This window comes from Brienomyrus brachyistius, chromosome 14 (assembly GCF_023856365.1).
Source record: "Brienomyrus brachyistius isolate T26 chromosome 14, BBRACH_0.4, whole genome shotgun sequence".
NCBI lineage: Eukaryota > Metazoa > Chordata > Actinopteri > Osteoglossiformes > Mormyridae > Brienomyrus > Brienomyrus brachyistius.
In genome coordinates this window covers 8955364-8972887 of record NC_064546.1, presented here as the reverse complement: position 1 = coordinate 8972887, position 17524 = coordinate 8955364, and the positions used below count along the sequence as shown (strand labels likewise).

The 17524-nt window shown below is 39.7% G+C and overlaps 1 protein-coding gene across 2 annotated transcripts in view; it reads right to left on the bottom strand.

Moving 5' to 3' along the window:
* The window catches only part of wdhd1 (WD repeat and HMG-box DNA binding protein 1), a 43707-nt gene extending 34247 nt beyond the window's left edge, over positions 1 to 9460 (bottom strand). The window contains exons 1-13 of one of the 2 annotated variants that reach the window (XM_048974929.1): positions 9376 to 9460; positions 8595 to 8706; positions 8326 to 8437; positions 7578 to 7729; positions 7098 to 7209; positions 6971 to 7021; positions 6778 to 6873; positions 6397 to 6489; positions 6179 to 6285; positions 5907 to 6051; positions 4520 to 4700; positions 3650 to 3801; positions 3382 to 3566 (exon numbers count right to left, since the gene is read on the bottom strand). In XM_048974929.1, the coding sequence (XP_048830886.1) occupies positions 3382 to 3566; positions 3650 to 3801; positions 4520 to 4700; positions 5907 to 6051; positions 6179 to 6285; positions 6397 to 6489; positions 6778 to 6873; positions 6971 to 7021; positions 7098 to 7209; positions 7578 to 7729; positions 8326 to 8437; positions 8595 to 8671 (1463 nt within the window). In that variant the 5' untranslated portion in view covers positions 8672 to 8706; positions 9376 to 9460. The remainder of the gene's footprint in view (positions 1 to 3381; positions 3567 to 3649; positions 3802 to 4519; positions 4701 to 5906; positions 6052 to 6178; positions 6286 to 6396; positions 6490 to 6777; positions 6874 to 6970; positions 7022 to 7097; positions 7210 to 7577; positions 7730 to 8325; positions 8438 to 8594; positions 8707 to 9375) is intronic. The other variant, XM_048974930.1, reaches the window with a different exon arrangement.
* Positions 9461 to 17524: the final 8064 nt, after the last annotated feature.

Sequence of the window (17524 nt, the reverse complement as noted above, 5' to 3'; positions counted from 1 at the left end):
TTATGCTTATCCGAGGTCGGGTTGCAGTCTCGGTAGGGGTCGGTCCATGCCAAATCAACCAATGTCCAGAAAAGTTCCATGGGCATCATTCCTAATTTTGATGAAAACTTGGTATTTTGATCCTTAGAGAACACTGAAAATTCCCCAAGTTTTATTGAAAAATTCTGATGCAGTCGAAAACTATGGCCCTTTCAAATTTGGGTGTCACTCCCAAATTCATGCATATAATTTGTAAGGGTTTTCAGGAGACTATACCTTCATTTCTAAGCATGCTAGAGAGCTGAAAATTGCTCTCCTGGTCTACTTTCCCCTGCTCTCTTTAATCTGCATTAAAATTAAGCTCAGGGGAAGCACTTCAAAGGCCCCATGTTTGGTACCTAACTCAGTTGTAGTTGCCTACCTAATACCTTGATTAGGTGTAAAAATGATTTTGACAGCATCAGCCAGCATTAGTTCATAGATGTATGGAATGTAAAGGGCCATATTTTCATCAAAATCTGGAATGATGCCCAAGGAGCCCCTGGTTGATTTGGCATGGACTGACCCGTAGGGTAACCCAGATTTCCCTTTCCCTGGCCACTTCATCCAGCTCCTCCAGGGGAATCCCATGGCATCCCCAGGTCAGCCGAGAGATACAGTCCCTCCAGCGTATCCTGGGTCTTCCCCGGGCCCTCTATGCCTGGTGGGACAAGCCCAAAACACCTCACCAGGGAGGCATCCTAAGCAGATGCCCGAGCCACCTCATCCAACTCCTCTCAATGCAGGGGAGCAGCGGTTCTACTCTGAGTCTCTCCCAAAAGACCGAGCTCCTCACCCTCTCTCTAAGGGAGAGCCCAGCCACCCTGTGGAGGAACCTCATTTCGGCCGCTAGTACTCGCGATCTCGTTCTTTCGGTAACTACCCATAGCTCATGACCATAAGTGAGGGTAGGAACGTAGATCGACTGGCAAATCGAGAGCTTTGCCTTTTGGCTCAGCTCCTTCACCATGACAGACCAAAGTAGCACCTGCATCACTGGCAATGCCACACCGATCCGCCTGTCGATCTCCCGCTCCATCCTTCCCCCCCAAGATACTTAAACTCCTCCACTTGGGGAAGGACCTCCTCCCAGACCCGGAGAAAGCATTCCACCCTTTTCCGGCTGAGGACCATGGTCTTGGATTTGGAGGTGCTGATTTTCATCCCAGCCGCTTCACATTCGGCTGCGAACTGCTCCAGTGAGAGCCAAAGGTCACGGTCTGATGAGGCCAACAGAACCACATCGTCTGCAAAAAGCAGAGACCTAATCCTGAGGTCACCAAACCAGACACCCTCAGCACCCTGGCTGCACCTAGAAATTCCGTCCATAAAAGTTATGAACAGAATTGGTGACAAAGGGCAGCCCTGGCAACCCTCACCGGAAACGAATCCGACTTACTGCTAACAACACGGACCAAGATTTGACATCGGTTGTACGGGAGGCTTCCTCCCCCACCAAGGGAGCCAACCCACTACCAGGTGGTGATCAGTTCACAGCTCTGCCCCTCTCCTCACCCGAGTGTCCAATACATGGGGCCGCAAGTCCAATGACACAGCCACAAAGTCAATCATCGAACTGCAGCCTAGGGTGTCCTGGTGCCAAGTGCACTCAAGTATAAGGGTGCCCATATGTGGAGTTCATTATGGACAATCACAGAAGTCCAATAACAAGATACCACTCGGGTTCAGATCAGGGGGGGCCCTCCAGGTCTCACTATCATTGCCCACCTGAGCATTGAAGTCTCCCAACAGAACAACAGTCCCCAGAAGTCCTCTCGAACACCCCTTCCAAGGACTCCAAAAAAGGGTGGGTATTCTGAACTGCCGTTTGGTGCATAAGTGCAAACAACAGTCAGGACCCAAGCCTCCGCCTGATGGCGAAGGGAGGCTACCCTCTCATCCACCATGGTAAACCCCAACATTCAGGCACCCAGCCAGGGGGCAATAAGTATGCCCACCCCTGCTCGGCGCCTCTCCCCGTGAGCAAATTCAGAGTGGAAGAGGGTCCAACCCCCCTTAAGGAGACTGATTCCAGAGCCCATGCCGTGGTCGGGCTCACCTTGGCACACATCTAGTCGGAACCTCACAGCCCCGCGCACCAGCTAACACCTTTTAATACCTTTTTTAATACTGACAATATTTTTAAAACCCTCACGACATTGAGTTGAGCCCGTTTTTAAACGAATTTCAAACCGATTTAAATATTTATAATATTACACAAGGGGCGGCATGGTGGTGCAGTGGTTAGCACTGTTGCCTTACACCTCTGGGACCTGGGTTCTATCGCCGCCTGGGTCGCATGTGTGTGGAGTTTGCATGTTCTCCCCATGTCGTTGTGGGGTTTCCTCTGGGTACTCTGGTTTCCCCCCCACAGTCAAAAAACATGCTGAGGCTAATTGGACTTGCTAAATTGCCCATAGGAATGCATGTGAGAGTGAATGGTGTGTGAGTGTGCCCTGCGATGGGCTGGCCCCCCATCCTGGGTTGTTCCCAGCCTCGTACCCGTTGCTTCCGGGATAGGCTCCGGACCCCCCGCGACCCAGTAGGATAAGCGGTTTGGAAAATGGATGGATGGATATTACACAATTTTAGCCTGTACAACAGAATTTAAATAGGGAACATAGGTCAACAGAATAAATTTAGTGACTGATTTTGAAAACATCTTGCATTTGTATAACTTCTTCAGAAAGTCCATATCTTTATCTACTAGGCTACTCATGGCAAGCGCCTTAATTGTTTGGCTTTTCCTTCAATGAGTTTATCAATTTGCACCAGTTCACTAACTGCTCTCGTCCACGCATTCCTGATTTATGAGTTGCACAAAATCGCAGAACCACGGCTATAATCAAACCAGGATGCTTTTCACAAAAGCTCCCTTTAGCGGCTTATTTATCTGGACTCATTCAGTTGCATGGTTCCAGCTCTGCAAGTTGTGAACTAGCTAGCAACTATGTTTTTGGGAATTTAGATAGTGACTCACGGGGAATTTGATGGAGGGGGAAAGACGAGGAATCATCGTTATATCTCACATGTGGCGAGATCCAAGTTTGTCTGTTTTAGCCAACTATGACTGTTTACATGGGGTGACATGATTAATTTTTTTTTTTTATCATGTGAATTGGAAATAAATCAGTGCATCTCTTCCAATATCCAGCCCTTGCAACAAGACATCCTGGCTACATAAAATACATGTCTCTAAGCAGTAATGCATTTCAGATTTATAGTGATATCTTTAATAACTATAAATTGTTCATATTCATAATTAAATATGTTCTCAATCAGTTAGCAAAGTGTTATTCTTCATAATGATAAAAATGCAATTCAGAGCAATATTAATAGAAAAAAAGCTTAAACTGTTTCTACCTGGCAAGTTCATCTGTTGCCTCACAACCTAGCAGCACCGCCTCTCGTGAAAGGTCAGCAAACAAGTGACCAAGAGAATTGGTTAAGTGCATGGCATGGTGGATGGAGGTGTCGTGAAACTCCACATCAATGGCATTGTCCTGCTCATCATTGTAGCCACGTACAATCCCAACAGAGTTCCAAACCTGAAAGTGATTGGATTTCCATGAGAACTGAACATGTTGTTGACATGCATTTCTAAGATCTCAGATGATCAAAATGTTCTTACCATAAAACGATGTATGAGGTGAGTAGGTGTGGAGCCTGGCTGAAACGGCTTCTGTGGCCGGGTTGGCATGGGGCCCTCATAGATTTGTTGAGGCACAGCGGGGACTGCAGGTGGTAGGCCAACCATGTCCTTATCCTTAATTGAAGCTGCATCTATACAACATAAAATGACCCCCCAAAAATACTTATTAAAATCATTCAAAATTTGATCGCAAGCTTCAGTAAACAAACATGCGGATCAACAGTTCAGTAGCGATAATCTTAATAAATTACTCCAACAAATCGGGTCTTAAACATCATGTCTAAGGCAGAACTGCCACAAAATCAAACTGCTTTATGAGCCAAAAAAAAGTGTTTTAGCTGGAAATGCTTACCCCTTCACACATTTGTATAAATTGAAAACAAATTATTACTAACCCCAGAAAGACTCAGAACACACAAACAAATGGTGATGTTTTTATTTCTTGGCTCTTTAAACATTCTAAGCTGACACAGCTTGCATTCAAAGCCAGTTCATTCAACAGTAACAAATACATAAATTATGGACCTTGTGCATGTCCAGCTAGCAAATTTAAAATTCATATTCAGAACACTACCATCCAAAATAGATAAAGCATTTTGTTAATAAGACTGAATTCTCAATAGCAACATATATTAGATTTGAATGTCTGTCTAGTGTTTGTACTAAAGACATGCATAAACCTCTATACCACTTATACACAAATAGATATAATAATTGGTATATATCTATACAAATAGATATAATAATTGGTATATATCTATACAAATAGATATAATTGAACAAGCAATCCTTTGGTTTCCTTAAACTGGAACTTTGGACAAGAAACTTAGATGTTGACCAGTCCAGTACCTATAGGAGTGTCATCATTGTCAAAGGTCCCACTTTTTTGACGTCTGGCAATGGATGGCATGATATCATCGTCATCATCAGTGCCATTGGTAGATTTAACACTCAAGTCATCTATAAAATGACCATCATCATCCTCCTCAAACAAGTCTTCATACTTTGACTCTCTTCTTGCTGCTACCACCTGCAAATGAGCAGTGTCAACAACCGACAAGCAATGAACCCTCAAACCTACAGCTACACTGAATAAACTCTTGAAGCAGCAAATTATCATCAATTGTCAAGTATTGCCAATGGTTTAACATTCCAGTATTTTTATATGTATCAATTAGCCATAACATTAAAACTACCTGCCAAATAATTGTGTGGGTACCCCTCATTTCACAAAAACAGCTGTGACCCATTTAGGCACAGGCTCCACAAGACACCTGAAGGTGTCCTGTAGTGTGTGGCATGAAGACGTTAGCAGCGGGTACTTTTAATCTTGTATGTTGCATGGTGGGGTGAATTGGACTTGTTTGTACAGCACTTCCCACAGATGCTTGACTGATCTGGGGGATTTGGAGGCAACACCTTGAACTCTTTTTCATCTAAAACCATTTCTGAACAATTATTACAGTGTAGCATGAAGGGGTGTATTTGGTTTGCTACAACATTTAGGTAGGTGGTACATAAGAAAGTAATATCCACATGAATGCCAGGAGCCATGGTTTCCCAGCACATCTCTGCCTGGAGCATCACACTGCCTCCGCTAACTTGCCTTCTTCCCATAGTGCATGAGGGGTCAACATGGGTACTCTGAATGGCCTGCAGCTATACAGCCCCATATACAGCAAGCTACAATGCATTGTGTGTTCTGACACCTTTGTATGATAGCCAGCATTAACTTTTTCTGCAATTTGTGCTATAGCTCTCCTGTGGGATCAGACAAGACAGGCAAGCCGTCACTCCCTATGTGCATCAATGAGACTTGGGCACCCATGACCCCATTGCTGGTTCACCAGCTGGCCTGCCTTAAACCACTTTTGGTAGGTACTGACAACTACATACTGGGAACACATCACAAGCACTGCCATTTTGAGAATGCTCTGACAAAGTCTGGCCATCACAATTTGGCCTTTGTCAAAGTCACTCAGATCCGTACACCTGGCCAATTTTCCTGCTTCCAACACATCAAATTCAACAACTGATTGTTCAATTGCCTAATGTATAACGGAACCATTGACAGATGTCTTTGAAACAAGATAGTTATTGATATTCAGTTCACAAGTTAGGGGTTTTAATGTTATGGTTGATCAGTTAAAATTGTAATAAGTATGTTTCAGATATAGCAAAAACTAACATTAAATACATAAGGCAATTATAAAGAATTATGAAAAATTTGGCTGACCTTGTCTTTTTTTGAAGCAAATAAAGAGGAATCGGTCACGTTGTCCAAAAGACCAAGACAACCTTCATTGTCAGTGTAGGCTATCTGGCCTCCAGAGGGATGCCAGCAGATGCCACACACTGTGTAGCCTTTTTCATGTTTTTCCCTGGGGAGATAAAGTTCAAATTGAAAATACTGCTCCTTCTAAGGAGTGCAGCAAGCCTTGAGGTACAACAAAAATGCATATCCCCTTCATCAGGCAAGGAACGGAAAAATAATAAGTGGTACAATACCTCTCAATACATTGTTTGGTTTCCACATCCCAAACTGTTAAGAAACCACCCACGGATCCTGCTGCCAGATACTTTCCACAAGGAGACCAAGCCACCACATTCACAGCCTGGAGGAGACAATACACCACAACGAGAACATCCATATTGAGCAACGTGGATCCATTACTCTAATGTAAGCTTCTTATAACATATCTAAAGAGCACAATAATTAGTCTAACCTGTGTGATGAAGTCATCAGAAAGGCTGCCGACAAGACTCCATGAAGCCCTCTCATACAGCTGCACCAGTCTGTCAACTGGAACAGCTAGTAGCTAAAGAGAACCAAAACCAGTGGAACTAAACTCCCAGTAAAAATGGTTTAACTTTATGTAATATCAAAGACAGTGACAGTTGTAAATAAAATATTCATAAATCATGTTCTACAAAATATAATATCAGTTGCCCAGATATCTGCCTGTGTAATCCTGATTATTGTGGACTAAGGATACACACAACACAAATTAATATTGTAAGCAACAACAAATAATTTTTTCTCCTCTCCCCCGGGGGAAAAAAATGAAATTAAATTTAAATCAAGGACAAAGAGGAAATTTTAATACCTTTCCAGAACTTGGTTGCCAGCTTAGCCTACACAATGACTTGGAATTGCTGACATCATTTGACTTCTGTAACACATTCCAATGGATCACTTGCACCTGAAAGTTTAAAAATACAAAAATTAGCCATCCATAAAAGCACAATTCAGTCACTTTCACATATTAATAGAATGATTGTGCCAGTATAGTGCAATACCTGGTCCTCTATTTTCCATACAGCCACTGATCCATCGCAGCTAGCAGAGGCCTACAATGAAGTGAATGGGTTAAAATACACCTCCTAATAAAAGCTTCAGGGAAACTGTAGGGGCAATAATCCCTACCAAAAATTCATCTTTTGGGTCAAAGGCCACACTCAGGACAGGAGCTTGGTGGCCCCGTAGTGTCTTCTGGCGGCTGCTGTCAAACACCTCTACAATTTTGATCATGAAGTCACTGAAAGTGGAGGACAGAAGACAAAAACATATGTACAGGAAAAGAAGCAGGCTCACCAAATACAGGTCTGAGGAGACATTATCTAGCTACAAAAAAAATTTAAACTCATGTTTACAATGTGGACAATCTTTCTCACAAAACCAGGATGGGGCAGATAATTAAACCCTGGACTCAGAGATATGAAGCAAAAAGAGTTAACCACTGCTCCACCATGCAACCTGTGTTACATTCTACCATTTAAAATTCAAATACACAGAAATGTGAGAGGACGGAAAGTTAAAAAAAAAAAAAGAAAAAAAGAAAGAAAACTGTAAATGTACATTTTCCAAACTCACCTTCAAATAAACACATCATGTTGAGATACCTACCCAGATGCAGCTGCAATTTGGGACCCATTGCTGTTAAAGGTCACATGATTGGCACTTGTGGTGAAACGTGTTAAGATTCCATCTGGATCCCCCTCAGGAAAGGTGTGGAGTTGAACAGTATTGTTGGATAAGGCCGTGACCAATTTTCCATCCTACACAAGAGTCAACTAAACATTAGGCATCCAATATAAATTCAAGCACATGATTCTGAAAACATATTTCACTCTAAACAACTCATTTGGATTTGGTAGGCAGTGTTAAAATTCACACTCCTGAGTCTTTAGCCATTTTCCCCCAGAACCACATGACCAAGAACTCACCCATTCATAAAAACATAGCTAGCAGTCCATCAGAACTTTAAACACAATGTTATGCCAACAATTTAAAAGAATGAACTTTCAGGTACAAAAGAAATATGGCTTTATCAGTGTGCCAGTGACATTAGGGAAAAAACTAGCGAAGCTAATTTAGCTGCATCAGTATTAAATTAAAAGCAGGCCATTACCTACACAGAAATGCAGCATTTTTGTCCATTGTGTCATACTACAATGGTCAGTGTATACATCAAGATGTATGCAATGCTGGGGATGGATGGCTTGCATTCTCAGGAATTAAAGCATTAGCATATCATTTTCATTTTAAGTTTTCATGTATTAAACCATTGGTTTGGTAATTAATAAACACAAATTAGTAAGACACAACTGAAGCCTGGATAAACTTCAGCTTTAGTGATTTTGTATTAACTCACCTTTAAAGCTAAAGAATAAGCCCTTTCCCCCACATTTATTGATTTCGGATCATCATCATCTAGACCTTCCCAAATCCGAACATCCCCATCACTCCCACAAGTCACAATGTACCTAGAGAGATGACAACAACCAAAATGGTGTAAATGACTACATATTCAAATACATTTTGGGGGGGAAAAAAACATATCGTTAAAAAAAGAACAATAACATTATAAGCCACTGATTTCAATGATGAGAGATGCAATGGCTAATTAGCACATGGACTTACCGTCCCGTGTCCTCAAAGCAGACATCCGTGTGACCCTCGGAGTGACCATAACGCATTAGCTTTCTTTCAGCAGGCATCACAGCAAGGCTTCAAGAGACCTCACAGCGAAAACCTACAAATAAAGCACGTTTTTATTTCTCAAAGTTCATGTTCCGCACTTCTGCACTGTTAAATAAATCAATAAACCCTAAAACTGCTAACAAACCTCTGAAACTTGTTTCTAGACATTTATGTAAAATCAGCCTAACTGCACGTACACTTAGTCGACTCCTTCATAGTTTGAAACGCGCTATGATCCTCAGCTGTACGTTACAATGGACAATACAGATTACATAGCATACTATAAAAAGTCTATCAAAGCACAGAATATGACCCCGATGATGAGATTTTCCGTTCCGCTAACGCAACGTGTCATAGGTTCACGGGCCAGACTTCTCCTCCCGAGCGATATTTAAGACAAAACACACACATCATAGTAAGTGTAGCAGTTAGCGATATGTTAAATACCGTTATATTACATATATTTATCCCCAACCTTACAACTACACCACGCTAGCCCGCATTATTCACACATTTTGTTTTCAAATCCAGCAACAACTTCAGTAAGGAATTATCTCCCGAGCAGTATTTCTTACTTAAAAAGGACATTTAACAAACAGAAACAGGACAGCTTCAAATCGAAGCCAGCACAACAATCTTGGTACCATGAAATTACACTTTAAACAATAAATTAATTAAACAAATAAAGGCATTATGCAACCCAAAGAAAACAATATCTTACCAAAACTGGCACAATACATACAAAGCCCTCCAATCGATTCTGACTCCCGCGCTGCAACAAGGAAGCGAATAGTAATGAAGTATTCCCGCCATTGACGTCATTAAATTTAAACCAATCGCACAATTTCTTTTCTCCTCATTTAGCGTAATGGCGACGCTCGCACATTGATATTTTTTGTAGATTCTCCGGGTTGACTTTCTATCCTTTACTTAGTAATATAGTCATTTGCCGCACTAGTTAAAAACAAGAACAATAAAAAACATAAACTGAGTTGAATCTAAATCTTTGTGGTAGGTTCATCTTGAGGATCATACTGGGTATTTACACTTGGTTTCATTAATACCGATATGTTTGTCCGAAAGGAACCCTTTCACCATAAGTGGAAGCTTACTGTGTTATGCGTCAAACAACTTTCACTCCAAGCCCTTGAGTTCTGAACCTCTGATTTGTGAGTTCGTTATCTCAAAGTTCTAAACGTAAGTGACAGTGCATTCAAAGTGTTACGTGGAAGTTTTATTTTATTTTAATTATTTTTTTTTCGTGCGATCAATAATATTAAAGATAGATACGTCTTCTTAATAACGTGCACTTTAACACTTTCCTTAAAATAGAAGAATAATAGGTGCACCCTTCCACAAGTTCCAGTTACCTTCCTATGTATGTATACTGATCTTTCGCATTTAAAAGAACTATTCTACTTCTATCAGATGGCCATGGTCAATTAGTGGGAGGCCAAGCCCTGGGGTGAATAAACATTAAATATATTTTGACACCATACACAAAAAAGTCGTACTTTAAAATAAAATAACTCTAAATATTTACAGTAATTTCCAGTTCTTTTAAGATTGTACACAAAACTCTGTAAAATTACAGACATCTGTAAATTAATATACCAAATTGTTTTAAAATGCTATGCCAATAATGACAAATTACAGTTATTTCTCATTTGTTGCAAGAGATTTACTATATTATTTATACAGTATTTTCACTGCTTTCTTAAATTACACAGAAAAGTAGGTAAAATGACAGCAATTAACAGTAATTAAATATGTAACAGAGAGAGGAACAATGCCGCTTCCATCAAATTGACAGGTCGGGTCAAAAGGTCACTTGTGGGCGGGGCTTGTGTAGGCGGGGTTTGGTTGTGGTGGTACGATGTGACGTCACGGGAGTTGTATTTATTTATTATTTATTTCATTATTTATTTATTAAATTATTTATGTATTAAATGATTTATTATTTATTTTAAATTATTATTTTAAATTAAATTATTTATTATTATTATAAATTATTTTTAATGATTTATTTAATTATTTTATTTTTAAATTATATTGAGGAGAGTGCTATATTGAGGAGAGTGCTTATGAGTGTGTGTGTGTGTTATTTTAATAAGTTATTATTTTGTCGGGCACAGCCGGGGCCGAGCGGGGGTGGGTTACCTGATGGAGCGTGAGCGTACGGCGTGTCTGGTGTTACGGTACCGCGGTAAGGTCCCGGGCTTTGGAGAATCAGCAAAGGCCTTAGAACCCTGTGTCTGGTGCGGTACTGCGCTAAGGTCCCCGCGGGCTCGGATAATCCTCGGAGAGAGCGATGCCGGAGAGCTGAGAGCCGTGCCGCGGCGCGAGTCTGATGCCGGAGAGCTGAGAGCCGTGCCGCTGCGCGAGTCTGAGAGAAACTCTGAGAGACTGAGACTCTGGGAGAAAATTATAAAGTTGGAGCAAAGAATGAGAGGAGGAGGAGGTGGAGGGTCTGTCGTCCAATAAAAACGCTTGGCGCTAGTTTTGACAATGTATGTGTGTTTCTTCCTCACGTAGGCGTTTGTATTACATCAGCGTATGGTGCCACACTTTTGAAGGCCGTCTCTAACGACTTGGGCCATACATCAAGTTGGACACCTTGTCTCCCAGTAAATCCTGTTTTTCATACATGACAGTACAGATATGGGTTAACAGAGAAACGATATGACTGCACCTGGTTGATATTGCGGCGAGCGGGGGGGCCTATTCCTCCTAGGGCAGAGGCACAAGTATCTTCGAGGTCTTACCCTTCCTGCCAGCCAAAGAGGTTCATCCAGGCCTTACCCGGTGAGTATATTATTTCTTTTATTCGCGTGATAAAAATGCTAATTAATTAAATTAAATTAAATTAAATTAAAAATAACATTCTAATAATAGGTATTCTCTGTTTTTTCTATGTACAAGAGAGAGACTGCGCTGACCGGTCAAGAGAAAATCTACAAGAGACCTGAATCAGCAGTGTTATAAAGCACATAGCCAACGCTAATTAATAAAGAATTTAAGCATAATAGCCCAGACGTACCATGGCCTATAGCTGGTAGAAATGGAGCTATCCTACGGCCTACAAGATAAAAGCATATGGCACCAAATTGGAATCAGTAGTCTTTAAAAGAATAAATGGACTAGCAACTGTCTCTGGGGGAGCAGCCCCGGTTAGGTACTATTAAGCAGCATTTAGTGACATGCATCAAAACACATTTTTTAAAACTTTGACAGAATAAAGTCTTAGTTATTTTAATAAATACGTTTTTCAGTAAATGTTTATTCACGCGCATGCGGACAAACACACACCCCGGAGGTCAAACTAAAAAAAAGTTGATACAAACTACAGTTGTATCGGACACGCACACAAAAACACAAAAGAGTTTGCTCAATCAAAAAACACCAAACATATATAGTTCACGTTTTTTATTAAAATGTATAAGGATTGTTTTGATTTAAATTAATATGAGTGGAATATAAGTCATTTAGGCAACAGGATTTGAGGAAGAACCTAAATAGCAGCTAGAAATGACCGACCAGGCAGGCAGAAGTCTGCTTTTCTTATCTCACAAGTCATGGAAGGGTGGGAGGGGGGCCACATAAGTGTGGGGTAGGAACTGTGGAATCAGGCAGGGGTGTAAGAATTTAGGATATAGTCTTGTTATTTTAAAGAAGGTGTACATGATTATTTAATTATATTTAAAGAAGGTGTACATGATTATTTAATTATATTTAATAGGAACCAGTAAGCTACATTTAGCACCATGCTGCAAATACACATTAAAAACTTTAAAGAATAAGGTCTTAGTTATTTTAATAAAGACATCCTACAAGGTGCCCACGGCCCCAGCTTATATAATCTACAAGCTTGATCTGAGATGCTTGCTGGAGTACAATGCTAAGTTGACAACGGTAACGGAGCTGCAGACTGTTTGATAGTTAATGAAACATAGTTCAAATTCAACAGTGTCAGCAGTCATCCACTATGCAGGGAGACTACAGATTCACTATAACGACCCCATTTATCTGCTAGAATTATTTAAAAATTGTTTTTGACAGAATAAAGCCTTAGTTATTTTAATAAATATGTTTTTTCAGTAAATGTATATTCATGCTCATGTGCACAAACACACACACACACACACACACACACACGCACACCGGTGGTCAGGGGCTATAGAGTTTAACTTTAGGTCTGTGAAAGTATAGGACCGCCATGTGTATACAGACCCCAAAACATACTAACTTAGTCGTTCATGAGTCTTATTGTGAAAAACCACACAAAATAGACTTGTAAATTTTAAAGAAAACAACATTAACAGCTTTTGTTAATGTTTAAATGTATAAAAACTTTAGATGTGTTTGTTAAACAGTCAAACAAAAATGTGTTATTTTAAAGTAGTATAAAATATAACCTTAACTTTGGACGCAAGATGAACAACCTACACACATACACACACACACACACAGCAAAACCCCAAGCATGCGCACAAGCGCACAACCAAAGGTTGGGAAGTGTGCTTTCCTTATCTCACAAGTCATGGAAGGGTGGGAGGGGGGCCATATAAGTGAGGGGTAGGAACTGTGGAATCAGGCAAGGGTGTAAGAATTTAGGATATAGTCTTGTTATTTTAAAGAAGGTGTACATGATTATTTAATTACATTTAATAGCAACCAGTAAGCTGCATTTACACATTAAATGCAAATACACTTTAAAACTTTAAAGAATGGTAATATAACTTGACCATAGTTTTTAGTTACACAAATATTTTAAGACGTAACATGAACGTTTTTCAAAGTAAGATGTACAAATGTTTTAAAATGTGACATGAAAGTTTTTCAAAGTAAGATGTACAACTGTTTTAAGACGTAACATAAAAGTTTTTCAAAGTAAGATGTACAGATGTTTTAAGATGTAAGATGTTTGGGTGTTTTACAAAAACATTTTGTTATATGTTTGCAGCCCAAACGTATTTTTAAAATGTACAAAGTTTTATGCATTCATTTTGTGAATTAGTTTTGAAATCTAATATGAACATGGCTTTTATTTTACAAAAGCAAAGTTGTAAAAAGTTTGTAGGGATTTTATCAAAGGAGATTTTGTTAATGTAATATGAAGTTTTTTTTATTTTCAAAGTTGCACAAGTGTTTTAAAATGTATCATGTATACGTGTGTTTTATTTTTCAAGCTTGTGTACATTTATCAAATGAGTTTTTAAAATGTACCATGACCGGGTGTTTTATTATTCAAAATAAAAGTTGTGCATATGTTTTGTTATATGTATGTAGCACGGTTGTGTTTTTAAAATGTACTAATTTTGTGGGGTGGTGGGAATAAACCGTATTTAAAGGGGTACCTCTCATAGAATCTACCAATCTTTAACAGCTGATGAACCCTGAGCCACACGGGGACTGGGAGTTTTAACCGTGAGACTCGACACCTAGGCATTAGATCCTTATGTCAGCAATGCTCCCCATGCATGTACCCAGTGTAGGGTCAGGTCCAGAGAAAGCTGTAACTACGAGTGCAGCTGATTAATAGCATTTAATTTATAACAGTAGGAGCTAGTAAACTACATTTAGCAGTCGCATTAAAACACGTTAAAGACTTTAAAGAATAAAGGCTTAGTTATTTTTTAATAAAGATGGCTTTTCAGTAAATGTTGACTTCCCTACAAGGTGACCCCCAAGGCCTATGCTTATAGCATCCGGGTGCCTGATTTGAGATGCTTACTGAGGATGCCATGTTAACACCGGTAACTGAGCTGCACCATCTGTCACACTTAATGAAACTTAGTCCTAATTCAACAGAACCAGTCGTCATCCACTTTGCAGTGAGATTTCTGAGCGAAAAGTGAGCGAAGTTTCATTTTCTTACTTTACCACCTATCGGTTAGTAAGGGAAATGGAGGCGGTAATATGTCGGACACGTCAATGGCACTGAGCGCGAGGGAGTGTGCGGTGTGGCGCGAGCTGCTAACTGATGTAACGCTGCGAACAGTGGGGCTCTGACGTTTTTAAGATGCGGCTAACTATCCCCGAGACACTTTAGCCAGGTTCGTGTACATTTGCTCTTAATGCTGCTGTCAACGCCAGGAGGGAGCTGGCTAGCAATAACATCTTTAGCTGGTCTTAAAGCTTGCTGTATTTTTCATTCAGTAAATACACGGTTTAGAAGAAAACCTAATCGACATTTAAATAAATAAAAAATAAACGTACAAAACTATTGAAATCCACAAGAAGCATGTGCATATTTTTCTGGTTTGCATGTTATGTGTGGTTGTCTAAGCACCGTCGGCCTAGTGTTTGATAGGTGATGGAGAAGCATACGGTCGTAAACTGCATGCGCTTATGCCAACAGGTGTTTAACATACAAACATAGACGCTTTTCTTTAACGTAAAACATTTAAAGGCTCATTCTGTTTTGTCGACATTCTTTAATTTTATTCAAGTAGCCTCTAATCACCTTACACTTGTTCTATTTTACTGTAGAGTATTTTAAAACAATGTCACTGAAATGTCACCACATGTCAAAGCTAACAAGGTAACATGATTGTATCAGCGGAACAAAAAGCCGTCGCCTGGATATGTATAGACAGATCATGTATTGCTCAGCAAATCGACAGCATTTTGAAATCTATTTGTATCTAGACAAATATATTGGGAATGAAGCGTCGCGTTTTAAGAGGCAGACATTGAGGCCGAATTTAAGTTGGTCACAAATGTATTTTTCTTCTGCAGCTAGAAGCGTCGTCTGAGCCTGATTTTAACTGGCATGTCGGTGTGGGATTCTTATAGTAGAAGTTATGTGAATTGCGGTACTCTGAAATTAAGTGATATGTGTATTAGAATCGTGAAGTGTCATCTTCCTTTTGTTTTAGCTTCCCCCTAGGCATTTTTATGAACTGTATTGCAATATCAGACAGTGTGTCATGAATTTCTGAAGGCATGTTATATATGACCGTTCCTTGGATACGTCTCTTGTACAGTAGTTGCAGATTGTCAGGACAAGACTGTTTGCCTAATGTGACATGGTGAACAAGTCCTGTGATTAAAGCATGTCTGCTGCTTAAAACATTGTGTTGTATGATGAAGGTTTCTTGCCGGTACATGTTGAATTACATTAGAATATTCAAGTATTATTTTTTAAATCATTTAATGAAATAGGTATTTATCTCATTATTGATGATGCCTGTGGTCCACCTGTATGACAAGTAACCTGTCCCGGACAGAGGTTTCTTCAAGGCCCGTTGTAGGAACCCCATGGTGTAGCATTATGAGAAAGTATTCAGGGAGTAGTACAAATGAGCAGTCGCCCTGCCCCTCTTTTACTCATTTTGGATGCTTAAATTACTAAATTGTGTCTTTAATGCTATTCTGTATGATTCTATGGTCTGAGTGAGTCTCCAGTACTACATGAATGGTAAACTTAAAAACTCTACTTCTCTTAGCTTAATAATATTTTCTTTCTTGAGTTGAATTAGTTTGTGTCTAATTTTCATTTTATTGATTTTCTGCACACTTGGATTATTTATTTGCCCCCCTTGTCTTAAAGGCTAGAGGGGGTCTGTGCTTGTGACCTGGCAATTATTTTCGGTGTTTGTCACTAAACTTGCAATATAAAATTTGAAGACAGGTCTGTGACCTGTGCTTGCAACAAAAAACGTCTAAGTGGTAGTAGGCAAAGCACAGCACTGCCTATACTTTCTGAAAAGGCTAATCTTTTATGGCACAGACAGGAAAAGGTGATGATCCACTAGCAGCTCCAAGACGAAAATGGGGTTTATTAAAGAAAAACAGAGCACCCTGGGGTAAAATACTAAACAAAAAGGCCATGAGGGGTCCGAAACTAGCTGGGAGAAATAAGATTGAACTAAAGAAATCATTAAGTAACACAACTAAGGAACTAGGCTAAACAGAGAGCAGGACTAAAAAACCAAGCATACAGTTCACAACTAACACTGACCACAGACAGACGGACGGACAAACGAATGCATGTGCCACACACACACACACACACACACACACACACACACACACACACACACACACACACACACACACACACACGCACACTGGTGGTCAGGGGCTTTAGAGTTTAACTTTAGGTCTGTGAAAGTATAGGACCGCGATGTGTATACAGACCCCAAAACATACTAACTTAGTCGTTCATGAGTCTTATTGTGAAAAACCACACAAAATAGACTTGTAAATTTTAAAGAAAACACATTAACAGCTTTTGTTAATGTTTAAATGTATAAAAACTTTAGATGTGTTTGTTAAACAGTCAAACAAAAATGTGTTATTTTAAAGTAGTATAAAATATAACCTTAACTTTGGACGCAAGATGAACAACCTACACAGACACAAACACAGACAGACACACACACACACACACACACACAGCAAAACCCCAAGCATGCGCACAACCAAAGGTTGGGAAGTGTGCTTTCCTTATCTCACAAGTCATGGAAGGGTGGGAGGGGGGCCATATAAGTGAGGGGTAGGAACTGTGGAATCAGGCAAGGGTGTAAGAATTTAGGATATAGTCTTGTTATTTTAAAGAAGGTGTACATGATTATTTAATTACATTTAATAGCAACCAGTAAGCTGGTTTAAAGAAGGTGTACATGATTATTTAATTACATTTAATAGCAACCAGTAAGCTGCATTTACACATTAAATGCAAATACACATTAAAAACTTTAAAGAATGGTAATATAACTTGACCATAGTTTTTAGTTACACAAATGTTTTAAAACGTAACATGAAAGTTTTTCAAAGTAAGATGTACGAATGTTTTAAAATTTGACATGAAAGTTTTTCAAAGTAAGATGTACAAATGTTTTAAAATTTGACATGAAAGTTTT